The sequence below is a fragment of the Enhydra lutris genome, unplaced genomic scaffold, assembly GCF_002288905.1.
Source record: "Enhydra lutris kenyoni isolate GAN:26980312 unplaced genomic scaffold, ASM228890v2 scaffoldscaffold27, whole genome shotgun sequence".
Lineage (NCBI taxonomy): Eukaryota > Metazoa > Chordata > Mammalia > Carnivora > Mustelidae > Enhydra > Enhydra lutris.
In genome coordinates, this window is record NW_019154111.1 from 20,222,350 (window position 1) to 20,236,788 (window position 14,439).

Sequence of the window (14,439 nt, forward strand, 5' to 3'; positions counted from 1 at the left end):
AACAAAGACAATTAGTTGTAACCATGCTACCTCTTTTGGTTACTGACCAACAAAACCTTGTAATACACTTAAATTAGTTAGTAGCTACGTAGTTGTACTTGCCAAGAGATTCCCAAAGCATATTATCTAAAACAGTGGCAGTCTTTTATCTTTAAACAATATTAACTTTTTTTAAAAAAATGTCTCCTCCTAAATTCCCATTGTTGGCAGAAATCTACTATCTCTACCAATATAGACTAGACTTAAGTGTTATTCACAATCAATGGGCTCTGTGTTTGTGCATGTTACAAAGTTCTCCCAAATATGGGTATGACACATCTTAGGTTTTGGAAAGGAAGGAAGTCAAAGAAAAAAAGAGCAACAGCCAACCATGTTGTCCTGTTCAAGCATGCACATGTTTTATTTAATTATTCTCCAAAGGTCTATTTTTTTTTCCAGCATAATGCAGATATTATGCTATTCTTTGAAATAAGATATATGAATTTCAAACAAAATTGTCAAAAACAATGACCTTGGTTACTCCATATGGTACACAGAAATAATTACATTTCACTTACAATACAGATGCACTTAACACAGTCATCAATAGTCATTCACCACCAACACAGTATATTTTTAAATCACCTAAAACACCAAAATTTTTTTTTCTTTTCCAAAACTCTTAAGAAATTAATAGCTTGGGATAAATGATAAGTCAAAAAGGAGGCACAATTGTCAACTGAAATACTCTAACTGTATTTTTTAAAATGTAGTATTAAGAACATGAAAATAGAACTTTTCATTGGGAATCAAAAGACCTAAGTATTCCCGATTGTGGTTTCCTTAGTCTACTTTTTAAAAAGTTTTTTCAACAAATGCCATCAAAGAAGTTTCACTATATTTGCTCTAGAAGCATAAAGTGACATGAGGCAGGAGTTAATATAATTGTTAATATTCACGCTCCAGGAAGATTAGTAACTTTTTAAAAGACATACTAGGAATGAAGCCAGTTCTTCCCGAGAGATAGTAGAGTGTATCTTACTTTTACTCAGCAAATGTTTATTAAGATCTACCATGTGCACAGCACTGTTCTAGAAGCTATTCTAGAAATGGGAAGCAAGAATTTCTGGCTTTACTCGAAAATGGTTGGATTAATTCCTTCTTATGATAAATTATGATAAGCATTTTAAAATCTCTATAGTAGAGGGATAATTATTAATTCTTTCCATGTACGGAAGCTAAACTTTATTTCTTACAGTGGTGGTTTGGAATGAACAAAACTTTTCATTGGACATAAAACTTTTTTACACTGTCACGTGCAGACATGTCTGCGAAATATTTTAAAGGTGAAAAGGTATAAAGACTTTTCACTTAAATGTACACAGAGATCAACTTTGCGTCATCAAACTCCTGTCCGCCTGATTTAGTGGAGAAAACTGCTCCTTGCAGTATACAGGAACCTTTCTCAGTAAATTTGTGCTGCCTTCTCCAATGGCGTAGAAGCGTGCTTTCATCAAATATTGCTACATAGAGCACTCGAGTTTATCTCTGCATTTCAATTCACATTAGTTATTCTCAAAAAGTATTCAAGATCTAAAGTAAAATAAATAATACATCAAGCAGGATTCTGGGATCACTGATTTTGTGATAATAATCCCAGCCTACTCTTTGCCTGAAACACATAGTGAAAAATCCAGTGTCTGGGCTTTTTTCCCCAACAGCAAAGAGGTTAGAGAGCAGTCATAGATGTCAACTCCTTTTTCCTATTTTTTGACAAGGGGATTGATGATAGTAATCTACTTGCAAGATAATATGTCGGGGAATACAAAAGTAGGAAAGTCATTTGAACTACAAAACGTTAGTCCAGTCGATGACGACAAACCCAATAGAAAGGCGCTATAGAAGTCCAAGAACAGATAATGCACTGTCACGGGGACACAGTGGACCAAAGGTTATTACTGAAAAACATTTATGGCACAACAGTTTTGGATTAAAAAGTTATCTAAAACCTGGCCACACCGGAAGTGTTTCTATGAACGTGGCTCTTACCATATCTATGAAGATCTGGAAAGTACGACAACAAAAAATCCTGATTCCTGATACAACAGGTGTACAATGAATTATTGCAGTTGTAACAGTATCTAGGTGCAAGGTAAAACAATAATTAATACTGAACTATCTGAACACTTTAGATTTACTAATGAGCATCCCCATGAGAAATACCGCAGCTCTAAAAGGAGTGTATTGGCACAGCCCACCATGGAACATGTACAATCAGCTTGTTGTAAGTGCACAGAAATTCCCCTTTCTACAATTATAGTTTATCATGCCTATTCTGAAGACAACATAAGGACACTGAAATCACTGCTCCAAAGAATTCTAGCATGCATTATGATGGTTTCCTTCAGTCAATACAAATGTGTCATAGTTTTTTTAATATGTAATAATCTTCATCATAGCCGATGTTCATGGTTTTAACAGGAAAAATTTTTATCAAAATGTTTTCCATATTTTTTTTGTTTTGCATTCAACCGGAACATTATGTTCAAAGATTTGTTTTATTTATTTTATTAAAAAAGAGTTCAGATCATAAGAAGCATCGATAGGCGGCATTTCATTGTGCTCATTCACAAAGTCAAAGGGTCACAGACTCTTCCTCTGTAGAACAGGTCAAACTCTGTCTAGAAATGCCATTTGGTGGTTTTATTTCCATCCTCAAGTTTGGAAGCTTTGCTTTTATTTCGCTGCCAACCTTCTTGCTTCGCTGTTTTCATCTGCAAAAGGTTTATTGTTTCTTCTTTCTTCCACATTGGAATTCTTTCCACAGCTGGAGCTCAAATTCTCTTAGACCTGGTTCCAATTGTCTTACAAAGCAGACACTCTGACAATATTGCCTCCCGAGTACTCCGGAGACTCTGGCCTGTCATCTCCTTCAGGGGTGGTCACTGGAGGTGTTGGGATGCTTATTATTGCTGTAGTCACATAAGGTTGTTCACAGTTTAGTTTAACACATTCTTCCATTTTGGCATTTAGACTGGATCGGCTGATGAGGAAGAAATAGATTTTAAAAAAGTAAGCTGTTTACTTAAACAACATTTTCCCTACAATTGAGGGATGTGTTTTCATGTTTATCAGTAACATGTTAAATATCCAAGACTAGTCACCACGATTTTTTAAAAACGATGTATCAAACCTAGTACGTGTTGAGGTGAACAGTAGCCAGGTCATTAACATTAACTGAGTCTCTAAAAGCCAGCTCAATTTGGTTCAGTTGGTGTTTCTCAAAGTGTTTTCTACAAAAATGCAAGGAAGAGAATCGGGTCAGTTTCAGAAAGCCTGGGTTGAGCAAAGTAAAATAGTTGTCTTTAAGACAGGACCTCTGGAAGGGATGTACCTCAATGACCTGTGAATATGTCTCAGTTCTTTTGACCACAGGGTCATTTTACTATCCTGTCTCTTGGGGAAAGTGGATGCCTTTAAAGCTCTCCAGTTAGTGACAGCCAATTTTAAGAATCTCCAGAAAGTTAGCCATTACCAATAATTCAAGATTTTCCCAAGTGGTATTCTTGCATGAGTTGTACACTCCATGTGGATGAAGGGAAAAGGGGAGAGGAATAAGGAGGGTACACACAGGGTGCTAATTACTTCAATCTAATTACCTTATTTTCATGGAAATCTTATTTAAGATGTTTATGTCCTAAAATTTTCTTTCTGAACACTTCTCTGCTTTCTACTTAATTTTGGAACGGATGTAGAACAATACAGAGGTAGAATATCTTAGAGGCACAAATCTTTCATTGTTCCAAAATTTAATATTCTGGTCCCAGAGACATCTGATTTATGTAAATCAACATAGCTTGAATTCAGAATGTCATCCAGGTTTTTCACAAAGATTGTTGAGTGAGAACAAAGGAGCAGCACTGAATTAATGGATTGTTAATACAAAAACATATCTATTTAATTTGGGGAACAAAGCAAAATTATGTTGGCAGAAATTGATCGCTTTAATGAGTTGTATAGTTCAAATGGATTACTTTTTATTACACGTACATGTTTGTGGTAAAAACAAATAGCAAAGGGAAGGAAAGGAAAGTGAAGGAAAATGCCAATAGAAAAATTTCACTTCAGTTATCCACGAACGAACCAGAGGTGAATGAGTTTAGCTTTTCACTTATCTTTTCTTGTATTGGATTGATTTTTTTGTGTTTGCGGTGGCCCCAAATATCTTTATGATCAAAATTATATATTGATTCAAGAGATTTGTGTAGGTATGGTTTTATTTTTCACTCTTATGTTGAAGGTGTTGATGTATTTCTAGGTGCTGCTGAGTACTTTTCAATGATATCAGTGTCAATTTAATTTGTCCCGTAGTAGTGCTGCCTATCTACCATTTCGGGGTCCTTGCATTTACATAGGGGGCTCCTGGGTATAAAGCCGTGTGCTCAAATAGGAGAAAGGTTGTGGAGTGAATGAGGCAGATGTACAGATGTGCACACCTGACCATCTTAGCTTCTTTCTACTCTGCAGGCTTCCTCCTGACTCAGTGAGTACCATAGCAGATCCATTTTCCTACTTGTTACTTGGGGTATTTGTTTTGTCTCATTCTAAACCCTAGGAACTAGGATTTGGATGCTATGATGCTTCTAAGGTGTATTTGTTCAAAATAAATAAAAAGTATTTCCCCCTCTCCCTCCTCCCCCCAGCTCCTCGCCCCATACCCAAAATTGCCAAATACACCAAGGCAGCAGCACGCCTGCAGGTGGAGAAACGCTCCGGGAGGGGGCACAGGTGTGCGTACCCACACAGATCACCTCGGGTACCTGTTAGAGAGCGGGGTTCTCTCCACACATCTGATCTGGATCGTACTGAGTTCTTGCACGCTGCCCCGGTGGCTGCCGGACACGTTGGCGTTTGGGATGCGGAAGGTTTTTTTGTGTCGTCGTGAGCAGCAAGTGCTGGTGACTCCTTGTTGTGAAGAGAGAGAGGGGCTGTGGCTCGAAGGCCGGTTTCCGGTGGCAACTTCCATGCAGCTTTCCTCAAAGACTTGCTCATCCACAAACTCGTGATTCTGGTCCGGAGCGGGGAGGGCACGAGAAGGAGGCACAGAAACGCATTTCAACGTTAAGGAAGGCAACGAACGGCTTTATTTTTTAAAACAAACATGCCAGTACACTGAGACGATCCCACGGGCAACTGAGACCATTTTCATAAAGTCTGGAATATCGAAGCCACCTCATGCTGGCTTTTGCGAGAAAATAAAATCTCCCTAGTTAGCCCTTGAGATGGACATTGACGGGCTGACTTAGGATCTCTTTATGGACTAACCTCATGTTGAAATACCATCTGTGAATTGAAACATCATTTCTGGAAGTGAAGAAGCAAAGGGGGAAAAAAATTTAAAAAACTCTTGAAAATGCATGTAAGACAGTGCTCACAGTGAATGTGTTAATTCGCAAGGACTTTTCTTTTTTAAACAGATTGGAATCATAGATAAGAGACTATTTTAATAGAATGCCCAGAATTAGACTGTTATATATTAGCAAATATTTTCACCTGGGATTGAAAACATTTTTTAATTAGAAAATGAGATCCTGAAGATACTTTGTATTTCTTTAGAGGCTCCTCTAAAGTTCCCAGGTACAAATGATTTATTAGTTAAACAGGCAAAATACTGCAAAATGGCCCACTTTGTGTTTAATCCAGAAGGGGTTAGCCCTGAACTCGGAGGTGTCCCTTCTTATCTTCATGATATATCACCACCTCTGCCTCTATTCAGAGTTCTTCTAGCCAAGAGGCACACAGTGTTGGGCATCATTTCATATGCCATATTTTAGAAAAACCACACTGCAAATTTTGCTTTTAGAATATTTAATAAAGACTCACTTCCTAAAATGCCTATGTAAGAATTTCGCCTCATAAATAAAAGGGAAAACGTTTGGGTCTGAACTTCAGGAGAGTGACTTCAATTACTATTTTTTTTTCTTTGTGTAGGTGGGAATAATTTCATAATGGAAGGCTTTGCACATGCCAAATTCCACGTAACCATCTCTCATCCTGAAATATTAGTGAAACAATTGAAGCAATTCACTGGCCAAGAGCAAAAAGAGACTGTTTTTGTTACTCATTCTGTTATTTCTTTGCTGAGATGAGCATTTTGAAATAAACAATATTTATACACTGTTTAAAGTCAAGAGAATCATATGACCAGACAAGACAGTTTCATTAAGAAATGAATTTCAATATCAAATTTTATGGAAAAAATATAGCTCACAAAGGACTCACATGCTGTTTTCTTCTTTTACAATGCGCATCGCACACACATAATACAAGTATATAATGCATGAGATTCTAATTTATCACATCAGTGACTGTAAGTGAAAAAAGTCTTTCCGCTGCTGGTTATTTCTGTAGGTAGATTAATTTAAACGATAGTAATTAAATGATAGTAATAGATAGTGTCAAATGATTTTTTATTTAAAAGGTAAAATAGTAAAAAATGAAAATAAAAAAGCATGGAGATAAATACATCTGACTATTAATGTTACCGTTTACCTTTCAAAGAGTTCTCCTAAGCTACAGACCTTACCCTGTAAGTGATGGATCGTTAGTTACAAAGGCAAATATAATCGTGTAACTACCTTGTTTAAAGCCCTCAAATAATTTTCCATTTATTATGAGATAAAGATCAAAATTCTTCACATGCCTCCAAAGCCTAGCCATTATCTAGACTTCTTCCGTCTCCTCTTGGGTCACTCTACTCCTTGTCTTCTGATCACCCTCAAGTTCTTTAGTTCCTCTAAGGTCAAGTTCCAGCCATCCCCTGGTGCCTACATCATCTTTTAGCCCCTTCCTTTCTTTGCCAAACTAGTTCCTAGTCATCCTGTGGCTCTCCCTGCAAGTTCCTCCAGGAAGCCTTGTCTCATGCTGTCCTCTCATGGCTCTGCCTTCTTTGTGTCATTGCACTGTGGCCCCATTTTTCCTTCTGCGCTCATGACCCTTCTACAGGACTATCGATGTTTTGTCCCATTCGTGGAGGCTTGATCAGGGCAAAGGCCACACCTGACTTCGTGGCGCATCTAGGGTCTGGCTCACTGTCTGCCACGTAGTAGGTAAGCAATACAAATCTGTTGAATGACTATATAGGTAAATGAAAAAAAAATGCATGGGCGATATGTTGGAATTGAGAATATAAGGATATACCTCTGGGGAGTGAGTGAGCAGACCTGATTCAAACATGCTGAAAGTTTGAAAGTTTTGTTCTGCTTTGTGGTCAAAGACTGTGACCCCTTTGGACAAGCCAGCCAGGGTATGGGTACCTCTGCAAATGTGGAGATCTGATTGAGAGCTTGTAAGCAGAGAAATGCAGACTCAAGCCTCAGCTCCAAGGGGCTTGCCAGTGAAGAAATGTGTCATTTTTCTTATGGGAGCATATAGTTTTTAATTACCTGTCTTGTTCATTACAACCTGTTAGGGAAAGAAATGCTTATATTCGGTTAGTCTCTATTTTTTTGTTACTGCTATTGGTATTCCTTTTATCTAAATGTGAGCAACGCTTGAACTACATTGGTTTTTGTTTAATCAGCGTTTCATTATCAGGGGAAAAATGATATTTTGTAGGACCTGCAGTCAGCTCTTGGGAAACAACTTTCCATCCGCATTAAAGTGATATTTCACACTAAAGTTAGGATAACCACTGAAGATAAAACTATTTCAAATAATTCTCTAAAATACTTTCCAAGTTGAAATGTCACTCTAGTCTTTCAAAGCAATTTCAAATATCCGTGGGTTTTTTTTTTTCATTTTTAGTATATTTTCCAGTAATGTAGACAGTGAAATCATACTTGGAAGCACTAAGTATTCACAAAAGCAAATGGGATTCCTGTCTCAGTACAGGGGCGGATAGTCATGCCTTTTCCTTACCGTGGTTTTTTCCAGGCAGTGAAGCAGGTGGTGGTGCTGGGTTTCAAAGCTGGAGCCGGATTTGCTAACAAAGGCTTGTTCATCCTCTGAGGACTGTTAACACACAGAAGAGAGAAGTGCTTTCTATTTTATTAGCAAACAATGGGAACCCCAGCTACCCATTTCCACAGAGAGATCTAGCCTATTTCCTGAGATTAAATGGCAGCATTTTAATTTTTCTTAACTAAAAAGGAACCAATGTGCAGTTGCTTTTAATTTTGGCAATCAGCCTTTATGTTTCTGTCACATTAGCGGTCTGTCTTTCAGGCTTGCCTCTCTGAATTGAAAACTTAAATAGTTTTTACTCATTCATCTACCAACTACCTTTGAAAGTCTGGAAACTATTTTTTTTGGATAATAAAATTTAATCTAGTATTTAGATAATCCTGAAACCATGATCATGCTCACCTACATAAAAGATATTTTGATGGCACGATGACTGGAATCCTAAATATTAAAGGACAGTTTTGAGGTAAAAGTTACTGTTTCCCTTGGATTTCATACCGTGTGAGCTTTACAACATTGAAGGGGAGGGTTTCCTCTCCATTAAGAAATAAAACGAGGCATCTTAACCCCACTCAAACGAATTTTAAGGAACATAAATAATTTTGAAAGAAAAATAGGTATTTGAGTTGAGAATTCTGACCTTTCTCTTGTTTACACAAGACAGTACAGAAATACTGCCCAGTCACGAATGGGAGTCACGATTCACCAGCAATATTTCATAGCCTGGGCCCTAACCTGCCACAGCTGTAAGACCGTACAGCACCAGGTTATTTAAAAATGACAATTTTGTTGTTTGAGTAGCCATTTTCCTAATTACCCACAATAAAATTATATGGTTAAGTAGAAGTAAATCAATATGACACTAATAAATCGAACAGTAAAAAAAAGTGAAATGCTTGACGGTACCTGCAGTTGGTTACTGAGTAAGCCATTCCGTTTGCTCTGCATGTAAGCATTGGCGCTTCCGGTTTTGGCTGCCCGGATCCTGGCGAGTCTGGCTTTCTAGAAGCCAGAAGAAAAAGAAATGTTGTGTTAATACTTATGGATTATTTTCTTCAAACAGTGAATGCACTCCTGTGTCATGCTAATGTCAGCATCCACAGTTTTTAAAGTAGGCTAGCTTTTCACATGTAATTATTGAAAATTAGATTTTCACCACTGGAGTACTTTCCTTTCCTTAACTTCTTCAGTAAGATCAATTCACTACTTTGGAGTTGGGTTATGCATTTAAGTCTTGTAATTAAGTCGTTATAGTAAGATCAAGTTTATTTCATTATTGTTTCTGTCAATTGTGTTTAAAGAAAAATGGCAGTATTACTTTATTTATATTTTCACTTATCCCAATCTGAGTAACTTAATGAAATGAAGATTTAGCAAACCAGCTTCCAGATCATTTTCATTTAAACTAATGTCCTTTTAAAAACAGCAAATACATTCCAGGGACCAATGGCCTACTTGCCGGCCTTCTTTCTTCTTTCCATTCTGCCTTTTGAAAGGTTAAAACAAACAAACAAACAAAAAAAACCCAAAAAACTGCACTCCCAAATATCAATTTTTTTGCAATTATTTTGTTAAATTGGGCAAATTGACTCCATGCTGAATAACCTGGAGTCTCAAAAAACAAACAAACAAAAAAACCCCAACCCCCCAAAAAACAACAACAAAAAAACCCTGCCACAATTTATCCACTTCTTCTACTGACACTGGTCCATGCTAGAACATGCTTATCTGATTTCTATTTCTTGAATTTGTTGAAATGAGAGCATAGTGAGTCAGTCCAAGGAGATTGATAACATTATTTTTTTAAATTTTAAAACATTTCTGCAATAGACAATGTTCTTCAATTTAGAGGGCTTAGGGTGGTTACTTCAATTGTTCACAGTTCCAGAGAGATCACCAACGTGATAGTACTGAGCAAACCAACTGTTGAGCCAGATTTCTGGTATTTCATTCTCCTTCGGAACTCCTGTTGTTTCTGGAGTGAGTCACAGAACGAGTCTGGCTTTCACATCCTGGAGGGCGTTATTTTGGTTGAACATTCAGTTTGTAGGATTGTATATCTTGCAAATGTACATAAGAAAGCAACTGGAATAGTCTGGTAAGTTCTTACAGAATTACCCCATAAAGACTCCTACTTTTCCCTGTCTAAACCATCCAGATAGATACTATCTGTAATTTCAAGCCCTGGGATGTTCTTTCTAATAAAAATTTAAACATTATCTAGATTTTTTTAATGGAAAATGAATACATACATATGACAACAATTTTATTAATACAAAGTGCATCAAAAATAAGTAAGTCTTTCTGGACTCTGGAGCTGCCCTATTAATTGTCTTCAGAGGAACCACTGGTAATATTTCTAGAGAATCTTGCCAGAAATTTTCTAGGCATACAGAAGTGTGTGTGTGTGTGTGTCTGTGTGTGTGTGTGTGTGTGTAATCATACATCTATATGCACATGTTTTTACAGTTGGGACAATATGCCTCATACTCCTTTGCACTCAGCTGTTTTCATTTAATCCAGTTTGGAACTCCTTCCATATCTACACATATAGACCCACCTCATTCATTACAAATATATAATAGACCCATGAATAAAGCATCCTTTATTTAGTCAGCCAACCACCATGAAATCTTGAAAGTCTCTTTTGCTTATACTGCCTGCCTTGAACATCGTGATGAATTTATCTGTAAGACAAATTTCCAGAAGCAGAACTATTCCTAGATCAAAGGCTGTGCGTGTATGTTTTGTTTGATAGGTTTCACCAAACTTCCCTCCAAAGTTGTACCAAGATGCCCTTCCACTGACAGGGTTTGAGAATAGCATTGAGATGTCTGAAGCTCTCAAAATAGCATTAGGAGATCATCCGGGCTTCGACACCACCCCTTCTCTCTTCCTCTGCGAATTTATTCTTCCTGTTTGCTGATTCCAGGTTAGAATAACAACTTTGTACAAAGATCATATTTATAAATGATAAGAAAAATAGACAAATTTCACTCTTTGCTGCCAGTATACTGTTTAGATCCCTCAAAGTACTGAGACAACACAAGAGAATGAAGTTGGAAGGTAGGAAAATTTTAACTTCAAAAGCTGGGTTGCGCAGCCAGGATTTCAGGCCAGTCTTGATAAAACAATGGGAAAGGACAAGCACATTTGAAAATGACTTTGAATTGATGTAATAATTCAGAAGTAAATAATTTAAATATACATTTGGTTTCCAGAAAAGGATTATTGCTGAAATTTGAATCCTAAAGTCTCACTGGTCTCCTGAAACATTTAGTGCATTTCTTGGTCTCATTCTTCCCCACTCTCCTTCCCACTCCCTACCTGCCTCCTTCTTTCCCTCTGTCCTTCCCCGCCTCCTTCCTTCCTTCCTTCCTCCTCTCTTCCCTCCCTCCTTCCTTTTTTCCTTTCTTTGGCAACTACTGAATGTAATTACATTGCCTATACCATAGTTATTAGTCTCATCTATGTCATTCTCCAAGCATTTAGCAGCTGTATTAGAAAACTTTTTGGCGGGGAGCACCTGGGTGGCTCAGTGGGTTAAGCCTCTGCCTTGGCTCAGGTCATGATCTCAGGGTCCTGGGATCAAGCCCCACATCGGGCTCTGTGCTCAGCAGGGAGCCTGCTTCTTCCTCTCTCTCTGTCTGCCTCTCTGCCTACTTGTGATCTCTGTCTGTCAAATAAATAAAATCTTTAGAAAAAACAATTTTTTTTCATAAATGAGACATTTATTTACATTAACCAAAAATACTGTCCAGCAAAGGAAAATGACATGTATTTCCCACACTGGAAAGCCTACATATGGTGGTAACCGCTGCAACAGAAGGAGTTCTAAGCTTAGGGAAAAAGAAGCAGTTGTCTTAGAGACAGAATAGCCATTTTGCTAAGCCATGTACGGCGGTAGAAAAAAACCTCCCATCTCAATTTCAATCACGATTTTTCTTTCATTTTACAACAATACTGTATGAGTTAATTGGTTTAATTGGTCTTGTGGTACACCACACCGAATGTCTGTTGAATAATGCTAGCTTTTATGACCTGTGATTACATCTTTGCTTTCAGTAGGTAATTGAGAAAATTTCTTTTACAAAAGATATTTTAGAAAATCACTTTACTTCTGACCCACTCAGTATGATGATCTTGGCAATGGCAGCTATGTGAATGGGAGGTTAAAAGAAAACTATCCACTGGTAAGAGGAAATGTATTCCTCACAGCCCTCACCCCCCGCCCCCAGTTTTGTAGGAAATACAACTTCTTGACCATGCCAAGTACCAGCAAATGTTATGGACTGAAAGGAAGGTTTCAGTAAATACTTTAGCTTATTTGGGAAGTAGGAGGCTTCCAAATTTTTAATTAAACAAAAAGGCTTATATTGTCTGTGTAAAAAAAAAAAATAGCTTTGAAGTTATTTTCTGAATTCTTTATCTGCCTTGAGAAACACCGATGGTGTTGGGAAAAATAAATTGTCCCATAAGCACATTTCCCCCATGCGTCTCAATTCTTCATAAATTCAGTTTTCTTCTTAATTCTCTAAACTCAGAAGGATTTCTCAAGGTTGGGTTTCAAGGGTTATGGGTAAAATCCAAGCCAGCCAAATGAAACAAACAACTGGTTCTGTGGTCACAAAAAGTTTGGGACATGCTGAGAGGTTAACCAGGTTTCTCCGCTATTGGATTCTTTATGACATACACTGTGGATGTTCACTGTGAAGACAAAAGGGGGGGGTATAGTATATAATTTTTCTCAAACTAATTTGACACAGAACCCTTTTATTGTGGAGTAGTCAGTAGTTTTCAGCAAGTAGATTGTATTTTAATTGTACCAAATGACATTACATAAACTTTACAATGTAGTCTCTGGACCGGAGGTGGGGGACCCAGTCAGAGAAATATGTAGAGTATAAGCCAAAAACGCTTGAGATAGCAATGTTCTTCAATGCAATCTATCTTCTAAATGAGGTACGAGATAGACTGTGAAAAGCTATTGGATCATGTTGCTGCCAGATCACAAACTGCTTTCAATACTTTTGAAAAATAAAGGTATCCTAGGTAGCTTTCAAAGTGAGGTTGCAAAAGCTTTTCTCTTTTATAATGTGAGGCCATTCCTCACTCCTCAAACATCAGCCCCCATACTGCTTGTACCATCTTTTCTGGAAATTCTACTTGGACTTGTTCCTTTCATTTAAGGTTTAGTAAAATGCCTTATGTGAGGTATCATATTTAGCTTTATCAGCTTTTATAAATTTAAGGCATTTATTGGAATCTTTCCATTTGTTAAGGTAAATAGCTCCTCTAGAAATGAGACAGGGGCACCTGGGTGGCTCAGTGGGTTAAAGCCTCTGCCTTCGGCTCAGGTCATGATCTCGGGGTCCTGGGATCGAGCCCCTCATTGGGCTCTATGCTCAGCAGGGAGCCTGCTTCCCCCCTTCCCCTGCCACCACCGCCTCTCTGCCTACATGTGATCTCTGTCTGTCAAATAAATAAATAAATAAATAAAATCTTAACAAAAAGAAATGAGACAATTTAGTGCCAAATACTAATGAAAAGAGAGAGAGGGAGGAAATCAGAGGAAGATAGTACAAGATCCCTACCCAGCTCTGGAGCTCTGTGAATCCTGGTGATGGCAGGGCTGGGTAGAAACAGTGCCGGCATTTGGGTCAGTGGAAGGGACACTGGATGGGTCCGTGAAAGAGAGGGCAACGAGAGTTAGCTCTAAGTGGGAAGAGGTAAGAACTGAAAGAAGGTGGAGGAGGGCACCAGAGATACAAATCATACTTCCCAATATTGCTTTCAACTGGTCCTCAGAATGTCCACCCTACGCTAGGAATGGAGGGCACTGTCAAGGTGAACAAGACCTCATTGTTCATTCTTTCTTTATTACACAAACATTAATGCTATTTATGCCTGGCACTGCACTCAGAACAATGGAGAGGGAGAATATAGTGTAAAACATGATAATAGAGTGAGCATAAAACTGCAGGAGAAGAGAAAATAGAGCGATTAATGGTGACCACATCATTTGGGAATTTTTTCATCATGTGGGCTGAGTGCTGCACCCTGAGTAGGAGTTTGCCAGGTGGCTCCATTAGGTGGTGTGGGGATGGAATGGAGACTGGAGGGCAAAAGTAGGTAACTCAGTAAGGCTGAAACACGGAGTGGATATCAAGAAGTATGTAACCTCCAGATTCTTACAAGTGTTGATAATGGGGGTTCTTAAACCAGAGACAAAAAATCTAGTTATCCACAGAGATACGGCATAGGAACTGAGTGATACTTTTTACTATTGGATAATCTAAGAGAGATCACACTCAGACTATAGCAGAGTACTGTTTGTTTTAATTATTCTAGACTGCTATAAAATTATTTGATTTGGACATTAAAGAATGTCCTAGACAGATATGTCTCAAAGTATGGTTCCCAGACCAACAGTATCACTATCACTTGGGAACTTGTTAGAAATGCAAATTTTCAAACTGTAATCCCACACTGCTG

At 37.9% G+C, this 14,439-nt stretch overlaps 1 protein-coding gene across 1 annotated transcript in view; it reads right to left on the minus strand.

The window, feature by feature from the left end:
- Nucleotides 1–374: 374 nt before the first annotated feature.
- LOC111152009 (potassium voltage-gated channel subfamily D member 2) overlaps nt 375–14,439 on the minus strand; it is a 498,811-nt gene continuing 484,746 nt past the window's right edge. The window contains exons 3-6 of the mRNA XM_022510274.1: nt 8,851–8,946; nt 7,900–7,992; nt 4,800–5,047; nt 375–3,022 (exon numbers count right to left, since the gene is read on the minus strand). Coding sequence (XP_022365982.1) covers nt 2,845–3,022; nt 4,800–5,047; nt 7,900–7,992; nt 8,851–8,946 — 615 coding nt within the window. The 3' untranslated portion in view covers nt 375–2,844. The remainder of the gene's footprint in view (nt 3,023–4,799; nt 5,048–7,899; nt 7,993–8,850; nt 8,947–14,439) is intronic.